Source organism: Synchiropus splendidus, chromosome 4 (genome assembly GCF_027744825.2).
Source record: "Synchiropus splendidus isolate RoL2022-P1 chromosome 4, RoL_Sspl_1.0, whole genome shotgun sequence".
Classification (NCBI taxonomy): Eukaryota; Metazoa; Chordata; class Actinopteri; order Syngnathiformes; family Callionymidae; genus Synchiropus; species Synchiropus splendidus.
This window is the reverse complement of record NC_071337.1, coordinates 1454788-1482248: the sequence shown is the minus strand read 5'-3', so window position 1 is coordinate 1482248 and position 27461 is coordinate 1454788. Positions and strand designations below refer to the sequence as shown.

Here is a 27461-nt window from a genome sequence, read left to right as displayed (position 1 = left end):
GAAGTCAATTATTAACAACCCCGTCTGGAGTGGGACAAGTGTTGTCGGCTCCTCAGACAACACCACAAAGACTTGTTTCACAACATCAGCTTCGGAGTCCGCGGAGAGCAGAAGAGCACTCAGGGAGTGCAGACCTCCTGTTCTCCTTCACAGTCTCCAGTCACCTTCATTGTCCTCCTTCCTCCTCAGGTACTCCTCCATCAACTCCATCAACTTCCATGGTTGTTCTTCTCCTCTGCTTCTGCTGTCAGGTAGCTCCATCTCCAACATTCTCGGTCCAGTGTTTTCTCTGTCTCTCCACTCCATCCGTCCAAACTGTGCCTCCAACTTCTGGTCACTTGTCACTGGGTCTGGGTTTGGGCCTGGCCTGGGCTTGGTTCTGGGTCTGGGTTTGGGTCTGGTTCCAGGTCCGTTTCTGTTTCCGTTTCCGGGCCTGGTTCGGGTTCTGGTTCTGGGCCCAGGTCAGAGTCCGGGTCCGGGTCCGGGTCCAGTTCCGGGTCTGGGTTTGGGTCCGAGTCCGGTTCTGCTTCTGGTTCTGGGTCTGGGTCCGGTTCCGGGCCTGGGCCTGGGCCTGGTTCTGGTTTGGGTCCGGGTCCGGTTCTGGTTCTGGTTCTGGGTCTGGGTCCGGGTCCGCGCCTGGTTCTGGTTCTGGGTCTGGTTCTGGGTCTGGGTCTGGGTCTGGGTCCGGGTCCGGGTCCGGGCCTGGTTCTGGTTCTGGGTCTGAGTCCGGGTCTGGGTCTGGGTTCGGGTCCGGGTGCGGGCCTGGTTCAGGTTTTGGTTCTGGTTCTGGGCCTGGGTCCGATTCTGGTTCTGGTTCTGGGTCACAGTCTGGGTCACAGTCTGGGTCTGGGTCTGGTTCTGGTTCTGGGTCTGGTTCTGGGTCCGGGTCCGGGCCTGGTTCTGGTTCTGGGTCTGAGTCCGGGTCTGGGTCTGGGTTCGGGTCCGGGTGCGGGCCTGGTTCAGGTTTTGGTTCTGGTTCTGGGCCTGGGTCCGATTCTGGTTCTGGTTCTGGGTCACAGTCTGGGTCACAGTCTGGGTCTGGGTCTGGTTCTGGGTCTGGGCCTGGGTCCGATTCTGGTTCTGGTTCTGGTTCTGGTTCTGGTTCTGGTTCTGGTTCTGGTTCTGGTTGTGGTTGTGGTTCTGGTTCTGGGTCACGGTCTGGGTCCGGTCTGGTTCTGGGTCTGGGCCTGGGTCTGGGCCTGGGTCTGATTCTGGTTCTGGTTCTGGTTCTGGTTCTGGGTCCGGGTCCGGGTCCGGGTCCGGGTCCGGGTCCGGGTCCGGGTCGGTCGGTGCTGTGAAAGTGCCCCTGGTTGCATCGTGTAATGTCTGATAGGAATATAGGTCAATGTTGTGACAGGAAGCTGGAATGCAGATGGATTTACATCTCTGTCTCCCGACACACACACAGAGAGACAGAGGGAGTCACACACACAGTTGTGCCTTTGCTGTCCTCCACCAAGGTCGGGTCCAATCTGCCCCCCCCCCAGCACCAGCCCGCCTCATTTCCAGATCAGACTTCAGTGCGAGTGACTTGAGCCTGGGATGAAGCCACTGAAGGCTGCCTGACACTCACTGAGCAACACCCTTGTTTTCTTCTCCTCATCTGACTGACTTGAGAGGAAGTCAAGGTTGAAGTTTTGCTGGGACTTCACAGACGGATTCATTAGCCATCTGCTGTCCATTTAGCCTGCTGTCCTCCTCCATCACTCTCATGGTGACGGTGGGCTGAACCTTCCTGACCCAGCTGAGTCGGCATCTCTCCTCTGAGCACAACGTCCTGTGACAGCGCGCGCACGCGCACGCGTGTCTGGCAGGGTCGGCGTGTGCGTGTCCTGCGTCCTCTCTGTGTAGGAGGTACAGTGCAGCAGGATGCTGCTTCAGCCAGCACTTGGCTGCAGGATCTGGGTGACATACAGGGTCATTGTCAAGAAGCTTTACAGTAACAGGCGTGTGCACGCATTAACACCCGGAGGGAGAGAGTGTGGCGCCTGACTTTCCCCGCGTCTTCAGGAGGAGCTTTGGAGCCTTGGATCTGACGTGGACTTTGGTTTCCATTTGACTGGAGATGCACAACAATGTTGTGTCTTGAACTTGAGCATTAAAGAAAGAAGATAGGACCATAGATGGACCTGAATATAACAATATTTTTATGAAGAATCATTTGCTTGTTAAGGTTTTTTAAGTGAAGAATAACAACTTTTTTTTTTTCCACTTCAAAAAGACTCATGGCTTGGGTCAAGAGGTTCACCAACATGTGAGTCACTGGCGGAAGAGTCTTTCAAATGGGCGAAATCTTTCCAAAGCATCTTGGACACACTTCCACTGCAAAGCTGGATGTTTATCTCCAGGTAGCAGGGTTTTTCCAGGCAGGAACGGGCTCCTTCATTTAGCACGTGTCCGTGGAGAGTGTTTTGTGAGTGATGACGTTTCGTTGTGGTGCGTTCCATTTGCCTGGCAGGTCAGAAGGTGACCAGCCTAGCGATAGCCACCGTTAGCTCGGTCCACATTGTAGTTTGCATATACAGCGTGGACATTTGAAATGACACGACAGAAACACGTCGGTCGAAACACTTCTGAGCAGGGGTCATATCTTAGCAGAAATGAAGGACTTAATCGTAAGCGCTCTGCTCTCCGCTGACCCGAGCAGCCATCTTGGATTGCGACCTTGGGATGGTGACAATCCTCCCACCTTAGCTGGGAATGTCCCACTTGTGAGGACAACTGGGACACACCATTATATCCTCTTCTGTCAGGGCTCGGCCTCCTCCTCTCATCTCTTTTCTTCACGTCCTCCTTGGTCTCAACCTCGGCGGTTGGCTTCAGACCTGCATGTCTAACATGCTTGGTCCAACACGTCCTGTGTCTCTCCTCCCCTCGTGTCCAGACTGGTCTGTCCTCCCCAACTTTGCCTCTGAACTTCCTCCTCTGGTCCACTGGTTCTTCTGACTCACTCCCAATGAGAACTTCATCTCTGACTCTTCCATGGGACAGAACCAAACAGTCCGTCTCCGGTGTGTGTAAAAACAGCATGGAGGTTTGCCCCCATGACAACGGTGAGGACGGAAAACAAGGGATGGATCCTGAATCCTGCTCTGAGGACCAACACAGGAGGAATACAGTCATGGTGTTTAGCTTTTCATGCTGTCGAGTCTCCAGCAGTGAAAAACCAGACCATTTCAGCAGCTAGATGTCAGTTCCAGGTCCAGCTATTTTCGGCGGAGCCAACAGGGCTCTCGTCCCCTTCATCTTCCAGTCCAGAGTCAGTGTCACTCTAAATCCTACACTTGCTTCTCCCTTCCCTCCTGACCTCTCGGTGCCGAGTGAAAACATCCCGTCGCTGCGTGTCCTCCAGCCCTTCAATAACGTTCAGGGCCAGAAGTGAAATGCAGCTTAAAGTAGTGTTGACTTACAGCTCCGCTCCAACAGACACCGTCAGAGACAAATAGAGGCCTGAAATACTTACCCCATTTCATCCTCACTTCTGAGGAGATCAATATAATCCCTGAAGGAAAAACATAAAAGAGCTTGAGTGCTATCATTATTGACCATGTCTGGGACGAACAGTCTCACGTCCTCCGCTGTTTATCTCCTGGAGGAGAACACCGGGGCACGGGGAAGCGGAGAAGGTTGTTCCATTCCTGTTTGGCCTCGAGGCGTCTGTGAGCATCAGGACGTGAGCGCCAGACGGTGATCTGCTGAGGGGGGCGGGGCAGCAGTCGTGTCTCACCTGTGACGGTGGTTTTCAGCTCAGGTGTTGGGCGCCTTCACCCACCTTATCTTCATCACAGCGCTAAAGAAGAGCTTCACGTGAAAGCTGTGTGTCCCTCACACACACTGGTGCCCGCCGTGAGCTCAGATGACTGAGGGAAGGTGGTCGGTTCTCTCACAGAAGCAGTGGTTGCTCTGAAAGTTCCTGCAAAGTTTTCACGCTTGAGCTTGGAGACTGCATGAAAACGCCAGTCGCTTGTTCGTATTTAGCAGCGAAATAACGGAGCGGACTTGGCGCGATCCGTCATCGTCGGAGGGGGGGCAGTGCTCCCAGACGAACCGCTGACCGTTGCCCTGCAAAGATGGCACATAAATTTGCTTTGAGAAATATGGGAGTGTGCAAAGTTGAGCCTGAGCCAAACCGCTGACCTTTACCCAACTGAGTTGGCGCTCGCAGGGCCGGGCAGCGGGAGCACATTATTTTATAGAGCTCTCATCGTTCTGGAGTTATTGCGCTGGATTTTATTTACTTCACTCTGCCCAGTGTCTCCACGTTGAACTAAAGCCTGTGTCTTCAGCTCTCACACATGAGCAGCGGAGCAGTCAGCGAACATGTCGCAGAGTAAAGAGCAAAGTCAGAGGAGCGGTGGCTGCAGGTCCAGGAGGCTGGAAGGTTCAGACACGTGGAGAGGAGAGAGCAGCTCTGAAGGAGAACAGAGGACGAAGGCCAAGGTCAGGATAGCATGAGGCTGGAAGATGAAGATCAGCACATCAACTCGGTGCTCAGAGGGCCACGGTGGAGGCAGGACTGTGATCCGAACAGTCAAGTTCGCTCAGCAGGCGACAGCTACTGGCTGTTAGAAGAAGCCGTTTCTATGACCACAGTCTTCGGATGTGATGGCTGCGCTGCAAGTTTGTGATGCTTTATTTTCAGTCAAAACATCTCATCTCACTAGATCTGAGAGAAATTCACTTATATATATGACATTTCAGCAACATGGAGGGACTTTCTTTAGACAATATCTTAAATATGCTGTTTTTCACTTGTTGTATTGGCAGATTTTTCACTTATTTCAAAGTAAAAGCACAGTGAAAATAAGTGAAAAAACAGCATATTTGAGAAGATACGATATGAATATTGTCTTAAAAGAAGCTCCTCCATCTTGCTGATAGGAGACATACAAGGGATCTTCAATGAAGCCAGATGAGATGTTTTGATTCTAAAAAGATACAGCTTTTACAGAGTGACTTTAGATGAGGAGGAGGTGACTGGGAGAAGGAGGGTCAACATTCGGATGGCGGATCGCTCCCAAGTTTCCAGTCCTCCGTCCCTCTAAAATACGCATGTCAGCCGTCTCATCCAGTGATCTGTTACACGACAGTCAACTGGGTCGGAATGGCACGTTGTGGTGCGTCAAAGTGCGTCAAAAGTCACGTCCCGTGAGTGTAAATGACCCTGCTGCGGCGACGCCAGGCCACTTCTCCTTATTTATTCAGGAGCACGAGCCCAGTGATGGCGGCAGCGGCGGCGTGAGTGATGCAGATTCGTCTTCATCACACTAAATGCTCTGAGAAACTTCAATCAAAAGCCACTCGGAATCATGTTTCTAATCCATTTCCTTGGAAAGTGCAGCGGAGGAAACAAGGTCGGTGAGACTCTGGGCGGGACTGCACCCTGGGTCGGGGGTCGCCGTCGTCTTCAGGATACGGAGTAATTGGTCTCCGCTCGGCCTCCGTGGAGAAGGTTGAGGATGTTCTTCATGATCTCAGCCGGAGGGCAGATCTCCTGAACAAACAATGGACACTTGAGTATCACCTTCACAAATCACCAGTTGAGACAAACTCCAGATCAAAGGCAACATAACTATAAACCGACCTGGTGAATCCACACCTTCACACAAAAGTCGGTTTGTAAAAGTCTCTTTTTAACAAGGGATTTAAAGAAGTCACACGGCGAGTCAGTCTTATCTCATTGGGGAGACCCAGAAGTCGGGGTGCCATCACAGAAAAATGATTCGAGCGTGACGTTGAGAAAGTGGACTTTTGCGTCCCATACTGACAAGAAAGGAGCCTTCCGCTTCGCATGTTGACGCACAGCTGTGTCCATGGACTGAAAGAACGTTTTCCTCCCGTAGTGTTCAGGGAGCGTGTGGGGCTGCATGGAGCATCATGTGCGGTGAAAGAGGGAAAAGAAGAAGGCGTTTTACTTCCATACAGCGGCTCTCATCACTGAAAGAGTGACTCACTCCTTAGTGAGCCATTATGATTAAACGTAGACTGAATGGAGCGCCATCCCATGGCTGACCCTAACCCCAACCTACCTCTTTTTTTTCTCCGTGTGTCGCGCTGCCAAGGCGTCGACCTGCGACGCTGAAGGCGGCCTTTTTCCTCAGTGTAGGACGCAAACCTGTCCCAACGATAAGTCAGTCTACAGGGGTGAGGACGTGGTCGTCCTAAACGGGCTGCACTCTTCATCTGCAGAAACTCTGGCTGAACACAGGATCCCAGAGCCGTCGGATATCAGTGAGTCACTTCCCTGAGAAGTTTACTGAACTCGAGTTCTGATCCTTGAAATATTGTGTGCTGAAAACCTCGGGAGGGACTTCCACGTCTATTCTTTGATGGAGTCGACTGTAAATGGCTCCATGCCACTGTCGACCTGATGCAAACAGAAGACTTCAACTCAAAGGTCACGGCGTTGACACTCACTCACCTGGCTGCTCCAAAGTCCTGTTTTCACTGGACTTAGTGGCTGCGTGAGGCCAGCTGAATCAACAGCGACTTGCTCCTGCGAACACTTCTCTGCCTCTCTCCTGGGCTTCCCCCCCTTTTCTGCTTCCACACTTCATTTCAATTTAATCTACACACTCACTTTAAAGCCTCAATCTATCCTGACCTTGGTCTCTCTTTGCTGTGCGACAAGCGCTTCCAGCTCTCCTGTATAGCCGACTGTCACAACTCATGACATCAGACTGCTATAAAGTCCTGCTCCGCCATGACTTTTCTCTGTGTGCGGGTGTGTGTGCGTGTGTGCTGGTGTGTGTGTGCGGGTGTGTGTGTGTGTGTGTGTGTGCGTGCGTGCGTGCGTGTGTGTGTGTGTGTGTGTGTGTGTGTGTGTGCAGGTGTGTGTGTGTGTGTGGGGGTGTGTGTGTGTGCGTGTGCGTGTGTGTGTGCGTGCGTGCGTGTGCATTCTTGAGGGTTGGATGGGAGAGAGACACGCATGTGTTCCATCAGACACTTTCAGCAGAGTGTCGACATGGACTGCATTCACACGTGGGAAGGATGTTGTCGGGAGTAAGTTAAATAAAAACATGAAAACAGAACGGTTTCCACAATAACAACACAATAAATATCCTCCCAACCAGTATCCAGGCTAAAGACGTATTTGTTCAGTAAACTGTGCTCTTTTGACTCTCTTCTATGGGGCCGGTGGCTGGGTAAAGGGGTGGCTGCACTACTGCCTGTTGCCTTGTTGCCACCTGGGTTTATCACATCATTCATTGTGTTTGTGCCGCACCACAGACTGACTGCAGACTTCTTACCTTCATGAGTGGCGTCTGTGACAGATAAAAACAAATAAAGTAATAAAAATAAAATAAAGCTATTCAAGTCCCACTGGATGAGTATTTTCTCATTTTCATTTTTCCTTCCTCGGAAGTCCATCCATCCATCCATCCAGCCATCCATTCATCCATCCATCCATCCAGCCATTCTTCCATCCATTCATCCATTCATCCATCCATTCACTCAACCATCCATCCACCCATCCATCCATTCATTCATCCATCCATCCACCCATCCATCCATCCATTCATCTATCCATTCATCCATTCATTCATCCATCATCCATCCATCCATTCATCGATCCATCATCTGCTCATCCGTTGCTGGGTCATGGGGGCAACAGCTTCAACGGAACGCACTTCTCGCGCACAACATCCAGCTGGCCCTGCCTGAAACACCTCCAGAGGGAGGCGTCCAGGGGGCGTCCTCATGAGATGCCACCACAGTGGACTCCTCTCAGCACGGAAAAGCTGCGGCTCTACTGCGAGTCCCTCCCAAGTGACATGACTTCTCACCCTCTCTCTAAGGGAGACACCCGCCACCCGTCGGAGAAAAACTCATTTTAGCCGCTTGCATCCGGTATCTGGTTCTTCAGGCCACGATCATGATCTTTGGTGAGGCTTCAACATTGGCTCTTCCAGTCTTTGTGAAGCAGAGTTCACCAAGTGTAACAGGGAACATGAGCTGGGTTCAGACCGTAGTGAGACAGGTCTGTTTTACCTGACTGATAATAGTAATCCTTGTTATCGTGTAATAACCGTGAGCGAGTCAAACCAGCACTGACTGATGAGTGAATTGGGCTGGCGGTGAAGGCCGACCTCACAGACAGGAGACTCGGCAGCGCCTCTCCAGTGACAGTCAATGGATCAAAAATCGGGACGCGTCTGGCAACAGATCAGCCCTGGCACAGGGAACAGGAATTCCTTCATTAAAGGATTAGCGTTGCCTCTGGGCTTTGAGTAAAATCAAAATCCTCCTCAGATGGGAAATCAAATGCGTTTGGCTAATTTGAAGCAAACACATCAACACGGCGTGAGGAGGGAAGGGACATGAGGTTGGGCCTTATTTTCTGAGACGTCGACGCTCTCCGCTCTAAGATCTTGGGATTTGACTGACCATTTCAACGGCAGCTCGCATGAGCGCCACCTACTGACCTCTGAACATCAGTTACACGAAGCCCCACCAGCCCACTAGCTAGCAGTGAGAATACGGGAAGCGAACCTATGGCCTCCTTCTTGTGAGGCAAAGTCCACATCTCCTCGCATCCAGTACTGATCTGTGGTGAACTGCAGACTGCTGACCCCTGCGGGACCTTTCTCCAGGCTGTTTCCCCTGACGTTCCTCTCCTCCCTGCCGGCCGGCCGGGGCCGCTGGCTCGGGGCTAGTCCTGGACCCAGTGGCAGCCACATCCCCACTGCAGCTCTTAAGGCTGTGGGTTCAGCCAAGTGAATGACAGTAACCAGCCACGCAGCACGGACAGCACACAGTTAGCGTGGTAAACATCAAAGTCTGTCAGAAATAATTGGACTCTACGGAGGAAGAGAATGATTCATCAAAGTCCAAAAAGGAAAGTATCCATTATGGGATGAGTGAGGGAACAGGACGAGCGTCTCCGCTCTCCTGTGTTGAGCAAAATAATGGCAAAACAGGGAGTTGAGGCGAAGAGAGGAAGGAGCAGTGCAGGGGGAAACGCCGAGGCGGCAAAATTGCACAAGATGAGAAAACACTGAATGATAAATGTGACGGCTTCTGGAGAGAGCAGCGGAGGGGTTGAGCAACGTGTCCTTTAGATTTCATTTCCGCGAGTGTGAGTGAGTGTGTGCCGTGGGGTTCTCATCGATTCTCTCTGAGCTCTCTTCCAATCCCGCCTGCACCTCTGCCTCGGGGATATTTGTGTTTGCCCGCAGTCGGCTGCCGAAAAGAGCCTCCAAAAGAGACAACGTTTGCTTGGGCCCCGTACGCACACGCCACACCTCACACAGACTGAGGAATCAGCAGCGCTTCTCACATCTGTCTCCCATGTTCCATGTTCTGTCGGCGGCGCTGTGTACCCAGTCACTTCAGGGAACGTCTCGCCGGCGGGAAGCAACACTTGGGAACGTTGTTGACCACCTTTCATTGGCGTGGTATTCACCACTCGGCTCCTCATCTGTCAGCACTGGGTCCTCTTCTGTTCTGAGGCCATCGAATGTGCTGTGGAGGGTTGAAGCCACCGTTAAAAACCACCTGGTGGAAAGCTGCGTTGCTGCGGTGGAGCTCTGATGATGACAATTCAAATGTGTTCAAATGTAGAGAGCTATTTTGAAGGTCCACGTGATGGTCAAGTCAGAAGTTTTGGAGTCTCACAGACTCTTCTGTTGATCGTTGCAGCCAAAACTGCCTGATTTTGCTGAGGAGTGTTTTAAAAATTGCAGTGAAAGTTGCGACCATTTGTGGTTCTGGTGCAACATGATGGGAAATGAGTAGCTTTGCAAATGAGCTTGTAAAAAAGTAGTGTCAGTTTTTAGCCTCAACAAAGCCCCAGGCTGCACTGATCATTTGCAAAAAGCAATGAGCAAAACAAACTCTGGAACGACGCTCTGTGCCTTTTCTTCAGCTGACAACTGCTTCCACATCCAGCCACCATTTCTCTGGGCTCCGTCTGTCGAGTATTGTGGCCAGAAATGTCTCACTTGTGGCAGATTTTTAGAAGAATTGAGGTGAAAGTTGTGATCATTTATGGTTCTGGAACAACATGACGGGAAATGAGGAGCTTTGCAGATGAGTTTGTAAAAAAACTAGTGTCAGTGTTTAGTCTGAAAAAGCTCCAGGCTGCAATGGTTTGAACCAAATATGCTTCATTTGCAAAAAGCACATGAATAAATAAGTGTAGATGCTAAATAAAACTGATGCTAAAATAAGTCCATCTTTTTCATGCTGATGTTCCGTAAGTAGTTTCCCGGTTGTTGTGTTCCGGAGCTCCTGACGAGGGCGGAGCCTGACGGAGGGGTGGATGGGGCGGAGTCTGAGAGGTCAAGGTGTGTGTGAGCTGCTGCTCTGTTGATGTAGAGGCTCAGAAACAGCTGGAGAGAGATGGAGGTCGGCCATCTTGCTTTATAGTGTTGGGCTGACGCTGCACCACTCACTTCCGCTTCTCACTTCCCTCTGTTCTACAGTTTCATCATGGGGATTTAGAGGATCCAGGATCCTTCAGGTCCGAATCGTTTTGTGGGCAGATGTGAGCGTTTACCAAACTATACCATATATTTTTTTAAAGCACAAGATCATCACTACATGCTGTACAGAGTGTAAAATCAAGATAAAACAAACATTGAAAATAATAAATCCATGGAATTAAGACATAAAGGGCAGCAGACTGTGCAGATCATGTCACTATCAGCTGTGTGGTTGTATCAAAGCGAAAGAGTTAAAGTGTGTTTTAAGAAGTGTTTTAAAAGCGTTTGGCGTCGCACATGACGTCATCTGAACGAGGAGGGAGGGGATAAGATGCTGCGGAGTGGCGCGGGGCCAAAGGAGACTCCAGTGAGTGGTGGAAATTTTCCGGAAAGTCGCAGTGACTGGAAGAAACCTCGCACAACTCGCTGGGATTGGTTGGAATTGCGTTGATAGTTGCAACATCGCCACCTCCTGGAGAGACTAGCTATTGAAGGCTAGTGTAGCTAACGCTCTACAGGCAGCATGGTGGTCTATAGGAGGCACCGTTGCCTCCTCAAGCAACATGTCCAGGGGTGGCCCCACCTTCACGCCGCAGCTGGTGAGACAGGCTGCAGCAGGGGATCAGAGTGAGACCTCCATGAAACATCTGCTGGCTGTGAGCTCAGTGGAACAGCAGGTGGCACTAGTGATGCACCCACCAACACACCATCATCTGCTCCGAGTCCCATGACCAATGTCTCCTGAACGTCTCTGTGAAATTCTTTCTCAGTTATTCTGCTGACAATACAGCGACGAGTCGACTGGACCAAAGCAGAAGTGTCATGGACAGGTCTCCACTGAGGTGCCAGCAAGTTCATTGGTGTCCTGGACCACCTTGTTCCAACCACTCTCCTTCCTCTTGATGAATCCACGGTTCATGCATCTTCCTGATGTCTTCATGTTCTGATGGTCCTGGTGTTTAGCAGCTGGCGCCCCTTTGTTCCTCTGCTCTACAGTGCAGCCAGTGTTGTGTGGCCTCATGGCAGGGAAGAGTGAAGCAGAGCTCGGTTCAACTTCAGGCTTCAGAGAGGAAGCAGGCTTGCACCATGTGATCAGACTCTCAGCTCCACCAGGAGCAGCGAGCGTGCGAGTGAAGCCACACGCGCTTGTTTGTTTACCTGAAATAAATCAAGACCAACGTTCCAAAGCGGAGCGGCAGCTCAGCCGTCTCCATCCCGAGACTCTGCGGGAACATCTTCATCCTGTTTTCAAGTCTCTTCTGGGCGAGTGTTGCATGATTTAAAGCCCATGACTCATTTGAGTGTCAGGCCAGATTTCACTGGGCCAGACTCATCAAACATGCAGCAGCCAACAAACACTGCATCTTTTTGGTTGGTCTTTCAGGGAGTCGTGACTTCAGCTGACACCTTCTGTCAGTCCGCCGAGTCAGCGAGTCAAGAGTGGGCGACTCTTGCACCTCGTACCTGGATCGACATGGGCGACACACACGAGCAGCTCTCGGAGTTCAGGAGCCTCTAGAGAGGCTCCTGTGGGCCACAGGTGAAGCGAGTCACATGACTGCCTGCTGGCAGTTACCCAGGCTCATTACGCCACTTACTGCTCCGTAATGTGCACGCAGCGTGAGCATGTGCACACTCGCTAACACACACACTCACTAACACACATGCACACACACAGTCACACACACACACTAAGACACTCACACTATATTTATAAAATAAAATAAAATAAAATAAAATGATGAGGCTTCATGAAACAGTGTCCTGATGTTCAGTTCAGAGTCCACCAGGAGCTGCTGTCAGCTGTGTTTGGACTTGAACAAGTCATTCACTGAAACCTCACATCACTTCTAACCCAACAGCACCATCTAGTGGCCCGTGAACATGAGGTCACTGTTTCACGACACCTCATCTTCCCATCATGACTTTCACTGCCGATGAGAACCTCAGTGTCTTCACCTGTGACTCCATCCTGGCAGGCCTCGCTGCCGTCCTGCAGAGCTTCCCTTCTCACTCCAGCAGCCACCCTTCTGTCACAGATCACCCACAGTGACAGTGGCCTCCGGCTCTTCCACCCTGCCTGCACTCTCCTCTTCACCTCTTGGCATAGCTCTGCCCCACCGTCTGTTTTCACTAACTTCTCATCCACACACCTGCTCTGCCTCACCTCTCTCCATCATGTCCGTCCTTTGACCTTGAAGCCCTGTGTCACTCCGACAGCAACGGTCCTCACACACGTCCTTCCCTCATGCAACACCAGGTCAGGGGCCCTCTCCAGACCCTCTCTCCCACGTCTGCATGAACAGCCTCAGAGTGCTGTTTCTCACCTCTGACGTGCAGGTTGGGCTGCAGAGAGCCCCGCGCCCAGGACGCTGCGCTGCCTGAGTAGCTGGCCGCGGCCCGACACGCTGTGTTTCCTGGCCTCGTTCCTCTGCTTCATCTCTTGAGTTCAAACAGTGGGACGGAGGTGTCCTCCCATGCAGGCCCGGCCTGTGATGTTGTCCCTGCCTTACATCGGTGTTGTCTGACATGGTTTGGGCTGCGGCGCAAGGTTGCTGTTTTTCTAATCTGCAGCCAGATTGGTATTTGCATGTGAATTGCTCTTGTGTTTCCTCTGATGTCAGGAGCGATAGCACGCTGTACGGGCGCCTGACGGCAGGCAGGAGATTCAGAAGAGAAAAGAACACCTCTCATTTATTCATGTTTCCTTTGAGGCAGGAAACAATAGGGCGAGCTGCTGCGCTGCTGCTGCAGGAAGGAAGGGAGTCTGGTGCGTGACTGACTCACTTCCCCGCATCACTCCGCTCTGCTCCGTCCTCAACTTCCCCACGTTCCTCTCCCCTTCTTCTGCGTGTGTTTCCCCGGCTCCTCCTCCGCTTCAGAGGCAGCTGTGTAGCCCTGCTAATGACGGCAGGATCGCTCGCTGTCAGCGCATCCTTCACGCCGCCGTGGCACCATTATGTAAGCTGGTTACCAGAGCGCCGTGACTCACACACACACAGTTCATGTCTCCCCCTGTCCATCTCAGCCCCCGACTCTCACCGCTCACTCTCCCCGTCGTCTGCAGGGTCCAGGGTTTGGACAGTCCTGCTTCACTGGAGTTCAAATGTGGCCCGGGGGCCAAATGCGGCCCAATGCCTGTGTTTTTGTGGCCCGTTTGATGTCACTCTAAAACTATAATATGTCCTAATGTTTCTGCTTTTTTTGTTCTTTCTTTTAGTCACCACCACTTCATCAGTGAATGTTCTTGTTTAAAGACAAAATTTCTTCTTTTCATTGGCCATTTTTTTTTGTTCCACAAAATACATTGAAGTTATACTGAAAATATGTTTTGAAATAGTTGCCTTTTTACCTTGAACGTAGTCGATTCATATTCAAATTAAGTGGATATAAAATGAAATACTTCAATAGGTTTCATGGTATATTAACACCTCTTACATTTCATTTCATCTTCTGAGGATCATTTTGCCCTTGTTACTCAAGAATATATTTTGGAGATTTTTCCATCATGTTTTGTCGTCGCCGCTGTCTTTCTTCTGGCATGTTAGCCCCTCACAGCTGTCACAGTTTCTGGTGTGGCCCTTCAGGAAACGGAATTGCCCACCTCTGCTGTGGTTTAACACAAGAGACCTGAGCAATCGTAGCTCTGCTGTTACGGTTCAAAACGCGAGGAGGGACCCAAATGCAGAGATGGAAGTCACGGGAGGCAGGAGCGAGTCAAATACAATGGTTTTATCATTCACAACAATATAGTCGCTGAACCGGGAGAAACAGAGGAAAGTCAATTTGTCCCAAATCAAAGCGTCAAACTGGGAGATGTCCCTGAACGAGAATAAGAGTCCAACAGAAAGCATCACAGAACAGGGAGAGTCAAACAAACTTAAATCCGTAAGCAAAAAGAGACAGAAAAAGCACCATGAACAGAAATGGCAAATCACAGAACAAACCAGGAAACACACAGAAACAGAGGAAGGAACAGAACGCTAACTCAGGCACCAGGGTTTCAGACACAGTATACAGCAATAAACAAGCGCACCGAGCGAGAACGGACAAGGAGCGCTGGTTTACCACTGGAACACATGTTGCTGGAGTCCAGGTGTTTTTATACACAGGTGATCAGAGGGAGATTGGCTCCAGCTGTGTCACACCAAACAGGAAGGAGGGAGGGAGACACACAACAAGGATCAAGGGACAAAATCATGACATTCGCTTCATATTTGGCTTTGTAGACCGAAGGCGGTCAAACTTTAGATGTTCAAAGGTCAGTTCAACAGTACAGTGGCACACGTGCCAGTCTTCCCAAACTGAGCCTCTGTCCATCAACCGTCCGTGTCACACCTGTCCTCTTCCAGCTCAAGAACGTGATGGGTGGAGCAAAAGGAAGGTGAAGAGGAGGGCGCCAGCAGGGTGAGGCAGGTCCCAAGTCTCACCCTCACACTGGCACTGAAGTCCACTTTCCCTGCATCAATATATGAGGACATGTACAGAGGAGAGAGAGAGAGCCAGTACATTGGTAGATGAAGATGTTGAGATGTTGGAACTGGCAGGCAGAAGGTAGAGAGGAAGGCCACAGAGGAGATTGATGGAGGTGGTGAAGGAGGACATGAGGTTTGAGAGAAGAGGAAGCAGAGGACAGGGGGAGATGGAGGAAGATGATCCACCTCTGAAGGGAGAAGCCCACAGAGAAAGAAGACGACAAAGAAGAAGAAGAAGAAGGATGTTGGAACTGGCAGGCAGAAGGTGGAGAGGAAGGCCACAGAGGAGATTGATGGAGGTGGTGAAGGAGGACATGAGGTTTGGAGGTTTGAGAGAAGAGGAAGCAGAGGACAGGGGGAGATGGAGGAGGGTGATCCACCCCTGAAGAGAGAAGCCCACAGAGAAAGAAGACGAAGAAGAAGAAGAAGAAGAAGAAAATAAAGGAGAAGAAGAAGAAGAAGAAGGAGGAGCAGGAGAAGGAGAATATATGACAACATGGTGGGGAGGATGGCTTGACATAAACACGTCTCCACAGAAACCCTGCGTGTACAAGCAGAATTTTGGATGACTGTCCAGCACCTCTTCTCCCAAGCAAGGTCATTATAGTTCATGAAAAGTAACGGAAAAAAACAAAAACAAACGATAGCTAGAATTGTAAATCATTTTCATTAACTGAAATGAAAATGAGAAAGTTTTTCGTGCATCGTTAACTGACTGAAACTGTTCGACGAATCAACGAATCAAAACAAACTAAAATTATACTAAAACTAAAAAGTACAAAAATCCCAAACCAAAGAAAAAGAAAAGCTACTGAAGAAACTGTGACAGCTCTGTATGCAGTGTGGTGGCCACTGGTGTGAGGCAGGCAGGCACCAGGCAGCATCTCCCGCACCTCTCACCAGCCGCCTGCCTCTCTGGGCTGGAGTTCTCCGGCCAGTACTGGCACACGCGCTCGCCACAAAAGAACAATAAGCTCATTATAAGCAATTATGGGATTCATATCTGTGTCAGAATTGACTTACACCACTTACACTCACCCGAAGGCATGCGCAGATAAGAACGCACTGCACACTCGGCACTTGTTTCTCAGTCCCCTTCCATCTTTGAACAGCTTCTCTTCTCGCGTCTCTTCCCCCAACTCTCCAGCTCCCCACAGCTATATCCTGGCTCTTCCACTCTCCACTGAGTTGCAGGAAGAAAAGGTCTGGGCAGACGGAGGGAGTGAAAGACACGGCAGCCGAAAGTCAGGAGGGAGAAGCGGCGCCGTCGCCGTCATCCGTCCGGGATATTTCCATGAATATATAAAGTGATGTAACATGACTGATACATATTCAGCCGGGGTGTCAGGCATGTGTGGCCTCGCTCTCACAGCGACCTGCAGAAGAGACCTCGGTCAAATAAAAACAAATGAGAAGCGAAACCATCTCTATCCAGCCAAGGCTGCCTCCGTCTTGGTGAGGACATCACCGAGTTTGTAAGTGATCCAGGAAGCTCACGGGACAGTGAGGAACGACGCTCTGTGCCTTTCCTTCAGCTGACAACTGCTTCCACATCCAGCCACCATTTCTCTGGGCTCCGTCTGTCGATTCTTGCGGCCAGAAATGTCTCATTTTGAGGCTGACTTTTGGAAAGATTGCGATGAAAGTTGAGATCATTTATGGTTCGGGAACAACATGATGGGAAATGAGGAGTTTGCAGATGAGTTTGTAAAAAAACTAGTGTCAATTTTTAGTCTGAAAAAGCTCCAGGCTGCAATGGTTTGAACCAAAAAGCACATGAATAAATAAATGTAGATTCTAAATTAAACTGATGCTGAAATAAGTCCATCTTTTTCATGATGATGTTCTGTGAGTAGTTCCATTCTGGAGCTCTGACGAGGGCGGAGCCTGACGGAGGTGTGGATGGGGGCGGAGTAGAGCTGGAGCTGGAGGTCGGCCATCTTGCTTTATAGTGTTGGGCTTCTGACTTCCCTCTGTTCCACAGTTCCATCATGGGGATTTGGACATTTAGGAAGGGAAAACTTTATGCTGCAGAAATATCTTCTCAATATTTTGGGATTCCCACAGTTCCTGAGGTTATTACAACCAGTGTTCATCGGCACATGTGCAGATACATACTGCAGACCGAACCCAAACCCCTCGGCATCTTTCTTGTTTGAACTTTTCTCACTCACCTCCTTCCACTGAAGGTCACGCAAGCTCGCTCCATGTTCACGTGACGTTGTTGTGCGCTGACGTGGCGGTACAGTTGGAGCCTGCAGGCTCTTTGTGAACAGTTCATTCGGACCTTCACTAAACGATGTAACAGAGGAATTGAATGAGAGGCGGGGCAGCAGATGAGTGAGTGTCTGCTTCATGGAGACAAAGTTGGGCCACTTCTTGAGTGTTGTTTGGTCAGCAACTTCAGCTGTAAACTTTGGGGCCCTCGTGTGACTGGGTTTGGAACCCCGGTATCGGATTGACAATCTGATCAGATTCAACGATGACACTTACTGGTGTTTGGTGCGGACCCTCGGGCAGCAGTCGGACACTGGTCATGTGATTACCCCGTTCACACGATGGGACTTGTGTATCATCTCGCACATTCCAAACACAGCGCCCTCCTTCCCAGTAACGTTACGCAGTGAAATGGGATTTAAAGCAAAAAGAGACAGAGAGAAGAGTGAAAGAGCTGAGAGCTAAATATTGCCAGATCTATCGTGGTGATGGAACGTGCGTCAACACAATACGAGGCTCGGCCATTTAAGAATCATCTTCTTAATGGTCCCGGAGTTTGGAGATGTACGCTCTCCCCTCCCTCCGGGGCTCCGGTCTCCCTCTGGCATCCCTGTCCTGCTCCAGAGTCGGACCTTCCCGTCTGCCTTACGCTGCTAAATCTCAAGGTGCATCTTCCTTGCGACGCTGCCACACAGTCAACACCAGTCAACACCAAACGTAGGCTAGAGAAAAGTTTGTCGCAGCTGAAGTTGAGAGTATTGAAATGCTTCACTGGGAACAATGTAGAGTTGTGAGCGACACTGTATTCTATCCTCCACGTCCACGTTCACCTCTACGCTGCTAAAGTGATGGGGAGAACCCACTGTCTGTTCCCACCTTGGCAACACATTGGCTCTTTGCACCAGAGGTCGCCACAGGTTTCCAGCCTCCAAAACAACCTCCCCCAACTCTGACATCATGTCGCCAGTATAATTGGAGGCCTCACTGCAGACCAGTGGAATCACGGTCATTTGATTTCAACCCCTGGTGTAATACACTGGCGTTGGGAAAGTGGACTTTTGCGTCCTATACTGACGCCAAAGGCAGCCTTCAGCGCTGCATATCAACACACTAGGACTCCTGTCACGGGAAGCATCGCATAAAGGGGCGAGAGAGAAAGGCATTTTATTTCCATTGTGAGGGTGTAAGGGACCCAGCGGCGCTGGGAAAGAAATAAATAAAAAGTTTTATACAGCGTTGCAGGCGCGTCGCGGAGCACGAGGAGCTGGATGCAAATGGCAACTTTTCCCAACAACAATATATGACATACATACGGGAGTGAGGATGAGTTGTATTCCCCGTCTGCTGCAGCTGTGAGTGGCTGTGGGACGCACGGAGCGCATTAACGTCATGAAAACACCTGTGATTTCATTTGTCTGGCGTGACAATAATGATAATGATAATATCTTGGAGGCAGAATCCGTTTACTAGCTGCATCGATGTTTAAAACACAGGGTTCTGAGTGAGTGAAAAACGTAGAAAGGATGGTAATAACCCGGCTGAGAAGGAGCTGCTTGGCAGAGGTCTGCTCCCCGAATGTGAGAAGAAGCGCAGAAGGTTTCCCAGGGGCGACTTGTCACCTGACGGTAGCTGAAGGAGCTAAATTACAGCGGCGAATTCCAAATGTTTGAACTGAGCTCCAGCGATCTGCACGCGTTTGCGCCAGCAGCTCCAGCCTCCTCTGCCATGGCTCCAGATTTGATGCGCTCACATCCCCCGGTGTGCCACGGTGAACAGTGCATGAGAGAAGTAAGGAAACATGAGCGAGCGCTGAAAAATTCAACGAGATAAAAAGGGGAATCGGAGAAAATAAATCAGTGCGTGATGGAGAGGGGCGGCTGGTGGGAGGGGCTTGTGGAGCGGGCGGTCGCATGCGCCGTCCTGCGGGAGGCGGCAGAGGCACAGACGCACTCGGCAGCAGGAGCTAACCGGAGCCATGGTGCTTGCCACTCCCTTCTCCTCCTCCTCCTTCTCACATGTGTTTGGATGAAGCTCCACACTGACGCCTGTGAGAGAGAGTGTGCCCCGCACCAGACCACACCTCCATGTCCAGTCACCTCCTCTGTAATGGGCAGCGCTGCCCCGGCAGGTGATCTGCAGGGTGAAGGCGCTGCTTCAAGCCACGGCTAATTGGTGGAGACTGACTTCAGATAGAGGGTGGAGCTGCTGAGTGGCTGAGGGGGCAGGAAGGGGGAGCCAGAGGACACGGCATGGCATCGCACACGTGCACGTGTGTGTGTGTGTGAAGGGGTCAGTCTTCCTCCAGGGCTTTGTTTCATGATCATCAAGGGCACGGCGATGGTTGAGCGAGCAGCCAGTGCTGTGCAGTTGTTACACTGAACATGGCTCAAGGCTCCTTCCTTACACATGACCTTCATTCACTCATACGTCATTGGCACAACAACTGCCCATCAGTCCACCTGGCAAAGTGGAGCCAACAGAAATGGTCCTTCCTTGATCTGAAGAGAGGAGAAACCCGGACCCTTGAGGGCAGCAGAGGAACAGGGACTCTGGTGGGCGGCAGAGGAACAGGGACTCCGGTGGGCCGCAGAGGAACAGGGACCCTGGTGGGCAGCAGAGGTACAGGGACTCTGGTGGGCGGCAGAGGAACAGGGACCCTGGTGGGCGGCAGAGGAACAGGGACTCTGGTGGGCGGCAGAGGAACAGGGACTCTGGTGGGCGGCAGAGGAACAGGGACTCCAGTGGGCCGCAGAGGAACAGGGACCCTGGTGGGCAGCAGAGGTACAGGGACTCTGGTGGGCGGCAGAGGAACAGGGACTCTGGTGGGCAGCAGAGGTACAGGGACTCTGGTGGGCAGCAGAGGAACAGGGACTCTGGTGGGCAGCAGAGGTACAGGGACTCTGGTGGGTGGCAGAGGAACAGGGACTCTGGTGGGCAGCAGAGGTATAGGGACCCTGGTGGACTCTGGTGGGCGGCAGAGGAACAGGGACTCCGGTGGGCGGCAGAGGAACAGGGACTCCGGTGGGCCGCAGAGGAACAGGGACCCTGGTGGGCAGCAGAGGAACAGGGACCCTGGTGGGCGGCAGAGGAACAGGGACTCTGGTGGGCAGCAGAGGTATAGGGACCCTGGTGGACTCTGGTGGGCGGCAGAGGAACAGGGACTCCGGTGGGCGGCAGAGGAACAGGGACTCCGGTGGGCCGCAGAGGAACAGGGACTCTGGTGGGCCGCAGAGGAACAGGGACTCTGGTGGGCGGCAGAGGAACAGGGACTCTGGTGGGCCGCAGAGGAACAGGGACTCTGGTGGGCGGCAGAGGAACAGGGACTCTGGTGGGCAGCAGAGGTATAGGGACCCTGGTGGACTCTGGTGGGCGGCAGAGGAACAGGGACTCCGGTGGGCGGCAGAGGAACAGGGACTCCGGTGGGCCGCAGGGGAACAGGGACTCTGGTGGGCAGCAGAGGAACAGGGACCCTGGTGGGCAGCAGAGGAACAGGGACTCCGGTGGGCCGCAGAGGAACAGGGACTCTGGTGGACCCTGGTGGGCAGCAGAGGTACAGGGACTCTGGTGGACCCTGGTGGGCAGCAGAGGTACAGGGACTCTGGTGGGCTCTGGTGGGCAGCAGAGGTACAGGGACCCTGGTGGTTCCTTAACTCTCCATGTCAGTAACAGACTGTTCTCTCATGTGTTCTGGGGTGGTTCACTTCATCTCAACTGGCCCAATCTAACCACCAAAGAGAGCAACGGAAGTCGACCCAGGTGCCCTCCTCTTCTCCAAACGGCTGCTTTGAACGACACGTTCAGCAGGTAACCAACAATGTGCTGCCCTGGAGGCAGGAATAAAATGGCTGACAAAACAAATGAAGTTATGCAACACTGCAGAGGCTTCATTAAAATTCAGACGGCTTCAACAACATTGATCTACGTGACTCAGCAGCACCAAAGAAACCTTGTTCAAACAAAGAAATAATACAAAAATGGATGGCCATTTCGGTCGGTACCGGACCTGCTACTGATCCAGAAATGATCTTGGTCTGACATTTGTGCATCAGGAGCGATGGCCTTGAAATTCAAATCAATCATGACGGTCCGGAGTCCTACCAAGTGTTGAATCTTGATGTTTAAGGTAGAACATATGGATTTACTCTACTACCCACGTGCTGTTGAGCAAAATGGCGAAGCCCAACTCTGACTTGATTTAAAGCCAATGCAGAGCCAGAGGAGTCTTCATGTGTTAGCATCATGGCTCAGCAGGTCAGAGTGACTGGGAACACTGGATGAATACAAGACACAAACGTTAGACAACGTTAGACGATGGTGTTACGATTGTTACGGCCGACTGGGTAAGTCTTTGCCTTAATTCCTGGTGTGGAGGTTCAAACCTGGGTCGCCACGGAGGGACCGTCAACGACAGACCCGGCAATTGAACCACGATGTGGCGGCACGGTGGCAGGTGGGAGACGAGCCTGGCACCTTCATGAGTGGACATTCTATCATCTTGCCGTGGTTGCACCTCTTGGTACTCCAGTTTCTTCCCAAGGAAAAGCTCCACCCACATCTCCTCTTACATTTGTTTGGACACTTCTTGTTCTCGGCTCCCTGTGACTGGGCTCAATGACAAGTGAACCCTGTCAGCTGCAAAACTGGCGGGGCAGCAGTCACCACAACGTTACGCCTCTTTCTCACCTCCATGGTTTCCTCTGTTGGACTACTCTTGAGACCTTTGCCTCTCCTGGTTTTGGCCGTCCCTTTGGAGCTTTAATCCCCTGTTTTTTGTTCTAGCAGTGCAGCAGGTGTTTCGTGTCCTCCACAGTTTGACGGTGCCCAGTTACTCCAGGGCTCCACCAAACTGTGGCTCCACTTTGCGCGTCTGTTTTCGGACGGCGGCTGCTGAAACCGTCACAAAAATCCGAAGCAATGTCAGTTTAATGTCAGTAGAGGGCGCACAGTCGACAACTTCTGACCCAAATGTGGGATCAATTTTGACTTTGAAGACTATTTTCGGAGCGGTAAACACCACTGCGTTCATGTGATCAATTCATTTTTAATTTCAGCCCGAGGCTCTGGCTTAATGGCTGTGTATGGACGCGCTGAGAGTCTTCAAGCGAGCACGTGACCCCGGGCTCCCTGCAGCGGCGTCAGAGTTATTCAATCTGAGTGAATCATTCAGACGCTTGCAACGGCGAGTTCAGAGAGAAATCCGAGGCAAGAGGAGCAGAGCTGTGTTTGCTTGAGGGGAGAGAAGATTTCAGGGTGGGACAGACAGATGGGAAGAGCTGGTCATGGCTGGTGAAGCCGGGGAGGTGGAGTAACACGGCAGAGAGCCACTCGCCGTCCAGCACATTCACGTGCCTCTGATCTCTCTTTAGAGCAGGGGTATGCAACCTGTGGCCCGCGAGCCTGACGCAGCCGTCCAGCGCGCCACAGCCCGCTCTCTGCGCGGCACCGACTCTGATGGCACTTCAGTCCACCTTATCCATCAGTTTCTCTCGTGGTTAGTCTTCCACCAACCAGAGTCAGACACGAGGAACCACTGGATGGTGCTCTTGAATTGGAAACGAGGTGAGGTTTCACTGAATGAGTTGTTCAAGTCCAAACATTGACCAGCAGACAGCGTCCTGAACGTCAGCACAGTGAGTCATGAAGCCTCATCCACCCTTCACGCTCAACAACAAGCTCAGTTAAACCACCCTGACGCTCCACGATGCTCTGCAGCCCAGTCACCCAACCGCCATCATTGAGCACTTCAATATGGACTCCTACTTCATGCTGCATGCGATTGATCACGCACATCAGATCAATGAAATCACAGGCGTTTTATCGACTGCAAAGAGCTAAAATGTGTTTTCGTTCCACCTTCTTCTTCTTCCAAAATATCCTCACCTGGCCGTGGAGACGGAGCCATGTTGACGAGATCACATCTAGCGTCACAGTGGTGAGCGTCTGGCCTCAGGAAACTAGGTGTCCAGCGCGACTCCACACCAACATGAGAGATGCCGGGCAGTGAAGGCTCTGATGGCTGTCTGGCCCGACAACATCGTTCAAATACAACACTGAGGTGAGCAGCTTCAGCGGCAGGAAAATGGTGCTGGGGAACAGGAGCGCAGGGGACCAGGAAACAGGATGTGTGCGGGGGTTTGATACCTCAGGTGTTTTCGCCTTTATTAGGCTGATCAACACCTGATGTTATTGACAGACAGAGTTGCTTCAGTGAATCACGCTGCGCTCTACAGTCACTGTTCTCACTGCTGTGATCTGCAGCTGTCACTGCGTGAGGAGGACAGTGAGGAGGAAAGAGTTACTGAAGATCACCAGACCATTCATGGATCATTTCTGACGTCTGGATCTGGACCTGACTCACTAAAACCTTCTCCATCCTCAGTCATCTCTCTCACTGTGGTCAAGGTGTCGTGAGAGCAGCGTGGACCAATCCAGACGCTCCGTACTACACCGCTGTTTCCTCCGTGGCAGAGGTCCGTCATCAGTTCACATTGGAGGTGAGGACGACCTGTAGAGTGAAGAAGTGACAGAGAAATAAGGAGGTCAAGGTGATGGTGGCAAATAGGTTGTCGCGCGGCTGATGGCGATGTCCTTGAGATATGTTTGGTTGTGGGTCACAAACCAGCTGGGGAGGAAAAAAAGGACGTGCCTGAGGCGCAGAGGTGGAGGCTGCACAGCAGGGGGCGCACCGGACTCAGGCCACCCGAGACAGAACCCGCAGTGTGAAACTGCCCTCAGAGAGTCAGGGTGAGAGTGGGTGCAGAAGCCTGGATATTCAGAGCTCCTGGACTGAGCTGCCGTTGCTGCCAAACCAACCAACAAACAAAACAGTTCTATTATTGGCGTTGCTCTAATTTAGAAAGCACAAACTTGAACTGCATCTGAAGTTCAGCCCTCCCACTCACTCACCGCAGCACAATCCTAAACGTCATGAGCTCAGATGTACACAAACGCTTGACATTTGTCTGCAGTGACTGATGCTGAGGCGGGCGCAGCTCCAGCGGCTGCACGGCCCCGAGGCAAGACTCGCTGCTTCCCTCTGACTCATCAGCACGTGTGCACTCACGCACCGGCACATGCTGACACACACACACACACACACACAGCTGTGGATGTCAAAGGCAAGTGGGGGGTCTCCCCCGTCTCTCGCTGCGCCGGAGCTCAGCCCAGCTCATCCAGGTGGAGAGTGGCTCCTCGCCGCGGGGCCGGTATCTGGCCGTGCCTCCGCACACCTGTGTCGGAGCTATTTACGTGACTTTTCCTCGCCGTTGCTCATCACCACTTAAACACAGCGTATGTTTTTGTGCATCATTTAACTCCAATGATTCACCATCAAGCACTGCAGTCGAACCATGTTCACCTCCCTGTTTTGGTGCCATGAAACATCTGCAGGATGTAAATTCACACGGAGGAGTGGGCGACTACAGGAGCACGTGAGTTAGGTGCTGCTGCTCTCTTCGTCAGAAGATGGTTTTGGGGAAAGACGCCAGCATGAGTCACTGCGCAGAGATGACACAGGAAAGTGACTGGTGAATTGCAAAATCAAACCCTTGTTACTGGAGTTTGTTCAGACAGAGTCAGCTCATGGAGCGTGTGGCTGGTCTGTGAAAAATCTCCAGGGCAGATCACCATCAGGGAGCTTTGACTCCCAGCTCACCCTGGTGGTCAGGCATGAGAGGAGAGACCACGGTGGGATCCCAATGGAGTCATGGCTATGATGATCTGCCCTGGGTCTCTGATGATGAGGGAGGGAACTCAGACATGAGATCAAGGTAGAAGACTGCTGAGTCCCATGTCTCCCCCCTAACACTAGCCTTGGTTCTGAGCTCCCTCCACTGTGAAGCTCCCTCCACTGTGAAGCTCCCTCCACTGTGAAGCTCCCTCCACTGTGAAGCTCCCTCCACTGTGAAGCTCCCTCCACTGTGAAGCTCCCTCCACTGTGAAGCTCCCTCCACTGTGAAGCTCCCTCCACTGTGAAGCTCCCTCCACTGTGAAGCTCCCTCCACTGTGAAGCTCCCTCCACTATGAAGCTCCCTCCACTGTGAAGCTCCCTCCACTACGAAGCTCCACTGTGAACCTCCCTCCACTGTGAAGCTCCCTCCAACGACCAAGTGAAGTGACTGACGTCCCTCTGAATTGGGACGACACTTGATGATGTCACGCATAAAGACAGCGTGTCATTGGCTGCTGTGCTGTGTTTTGTTTCCTGCATATCCAGTGTTGGAGACAATGTTTTGGAAATGCCAGCTCCAACGTTTCTGCAACCTCTTGCATCGGCGCTGATCATCTCACTTGGTTTGGTGAACCAGCGGAGGAGAAATGGGCGGAGCCTATGTTGTGGTGACAGATGTGTCAGAGGTGTGAGGATGCTAACGTTAGCCTGGATGCTAGCCCACTGTTGTTTGTTCAGAAGAAATCCAAACCTACTGTTGAACATCCATGTTGTATTGTTCATGTTGTGGGACATGGTGGAGCATTTGGCTGGCTGACGTGTGACACCAGAGAGAGTCAACACAGGGAAGAGTGGTCCTGGCTACTAACATGTCCCTGTTGTCCTGTCCAACATTGTGGTGAAATCAAGTCCTTTGGTCTCCTGGACATCTCTCCACACTTCATCTTCCCACTTGGTTTCAAGTCAGCTCCGGAGCTGCCTGGGTTTGAAGGGATCATTTCAAGTGGTGGGACACACCACACTGACACGTGAGGCGCAGTGTTAGAGTGAGAAATGGGACACAGCCAAACCCTCGAACCGAACAGGCTCTTGATTTCACGCAGGAGGAGGAGCCAATAAATGATGCCGTTCCAGCGTGACTCCATCACGATTGGTTCACAATCTGGTTAACTTGATCTCGAAACGTTGGTTATCATTGGTGCTGAGACTCACACTGGAGTCTCGCTGACATCCAAGACTCATTCATTATTACCGACTGACTGCTGTAGCGCAGACCACCAGAGATGACGTGAGGGCTGCAACAAGTCCGAGTCGACAACAAGACCTGAAAGCACAAAACAGCCGTCCATTTGTCAGACTGAAACATGCCTTCGTTTCTAACTGCTGCTGAGGCCACGCGCCTGCAACAGAAGCATCCGGACTCCAGCTTTAATTAAGAGCCCAAATGTTTTCATTTTCATAAGATGAAATGTTCAATAACTCACAGCACCTCACACGGTCAAGAGCCTGGAGCTAATTACTGGCTGGATTAATGCTGGGCTCGGAGCTGGCTTGACACTCGCAGGTGGAGCTCTCTGCTCAGGGTGAGAGGACGCTTCATTAGCACCGTGCACGTGGAAGCAGGCGCACGGTGCTGATCCTCACAGGCCTCAGTGGCTGCAGTTTAACTCGGGAAGCTCACAGGAATATGCTCTCGACTTGTCTCCTGAGACCAAGGACTTGGAAGAGCGCTCCTGAGTCGGGGGGCGACACCGGCCTCGAGTACTGGAACACCTTTTTAGAGTGAGCGTGAACTACTGTTGTGGTCGGACCATCAACCCGCTGCTCCTCACCTGCAGCCCACCGCTGGCCAGTGGAAGGAGCAGCGTCCCAGTCTTTGTTTTTGGTCGAGAGGCTTGGTGCCAGGCCTGAATTCTGAATGAACCTGTTGTCATATGCTTCGGAAAACATCAAATTCAAGAAAAGGCCTTTCTTTCAAACGACAGTGGAACCAGAGGTCCACCCTGACTCCTGCCTAAACACCAGAGGATGGCCAGTGTTTTCTCCCCATTAAAAACAAGGGTTCCTGACACGGTGGGACATGCGCCCCCTGGTGGTGCGGGAACACCAGCCCTCTGTCCCTGCAGAAGAAAAGTGCCCCTCCTGGAACCCCAGATTCTTGGGAAAATCAGCCTTTCGGCAATTATGCGCTAACCACAAGGCTGCTGTTCTAAATGCTGCACTTTGAGAACACATTTTTGTTGAAACAGATCAGAATCAGAATCAGATTTATTGCCATGGTCAGTGGGGAGCTCACCAACTAGGAAAGTGTTTTGGAATAAAATAAAATGTTCACAAATTCAACAGTCTGACGGCCGAGGGGAAGAAGCTCTTCCTGTGACGGGAGGTTCTGGTCTGGATGGACCGTAGCCTCCTGCCAGACGGAAGAGGAACAAACAGTCCATGTCCAGGGTGAGAAGGGTCGGCTCTGATCCCTCCTGCACGTCTCTGGGTCCTGGAGACATACAGGTCCTGAAGAGGTGGCAGGCTGCAACCCTTCACCTTCTCAGCAGAATGTACGAAGCGCTGCAGTTGGCTCTTGTCCCTGGAGGTGGCGCTGTTGTACCAGACAGTGATAGAGGAGGTGAGGATGGACTGGATGATGGCCGTGTAGAACTCCACCAGCAACTTCGT

At 51.8% G+C, this 27461-nt stretch overlaps 1 protein-coding gene across 1 annotated transcript; it reads right to left on the bottom strand.

Moving 5' to 3' along the window:
- Positions 1 to 334: 334 nt before the first annotated feature.
- LOC128756778 (uncharacterized) lies at positions 335 to 21808 on the bottom strand. The gene is made up of 6 exons (XM_053861434.1): positions 21803 to 21808; positions 19641 to 20690; positions 5417 to 5494; positions 1156 to 1326; positions 703 to 1092; positions 335 to 577 (listed from the first exon to the last, which is right to left on the bottom strand). The coding sequence occupies exons 1-6, from the start codon at positions 21806 to 21808 to the stop codon at positions 335 to 337; spliced, it is 1938 nt and encodes a 645-aa protein (XP_053717409.1).
- Positions 21809 to 27461: the final 5653 nt, after the last annotated feature.

Coding starts and splice junctions, on each gene's coding strand:
- LOC128756778 (XM_053861434.1), bottom strand. Junction 1,093..1,155: donor AACCAGACCGGACCCAGACC/GTGACCCAGAAC, acceptor AACCAGAACCAG/AACCAGAACCAGAACCAGAA. Junction 578..702: donor AGACCCAGAACCAGAACCAG/GCCCGGACCCGG, acceptor GACCCAAACCAG/AACCAGGCCCAGGCCCAGGC.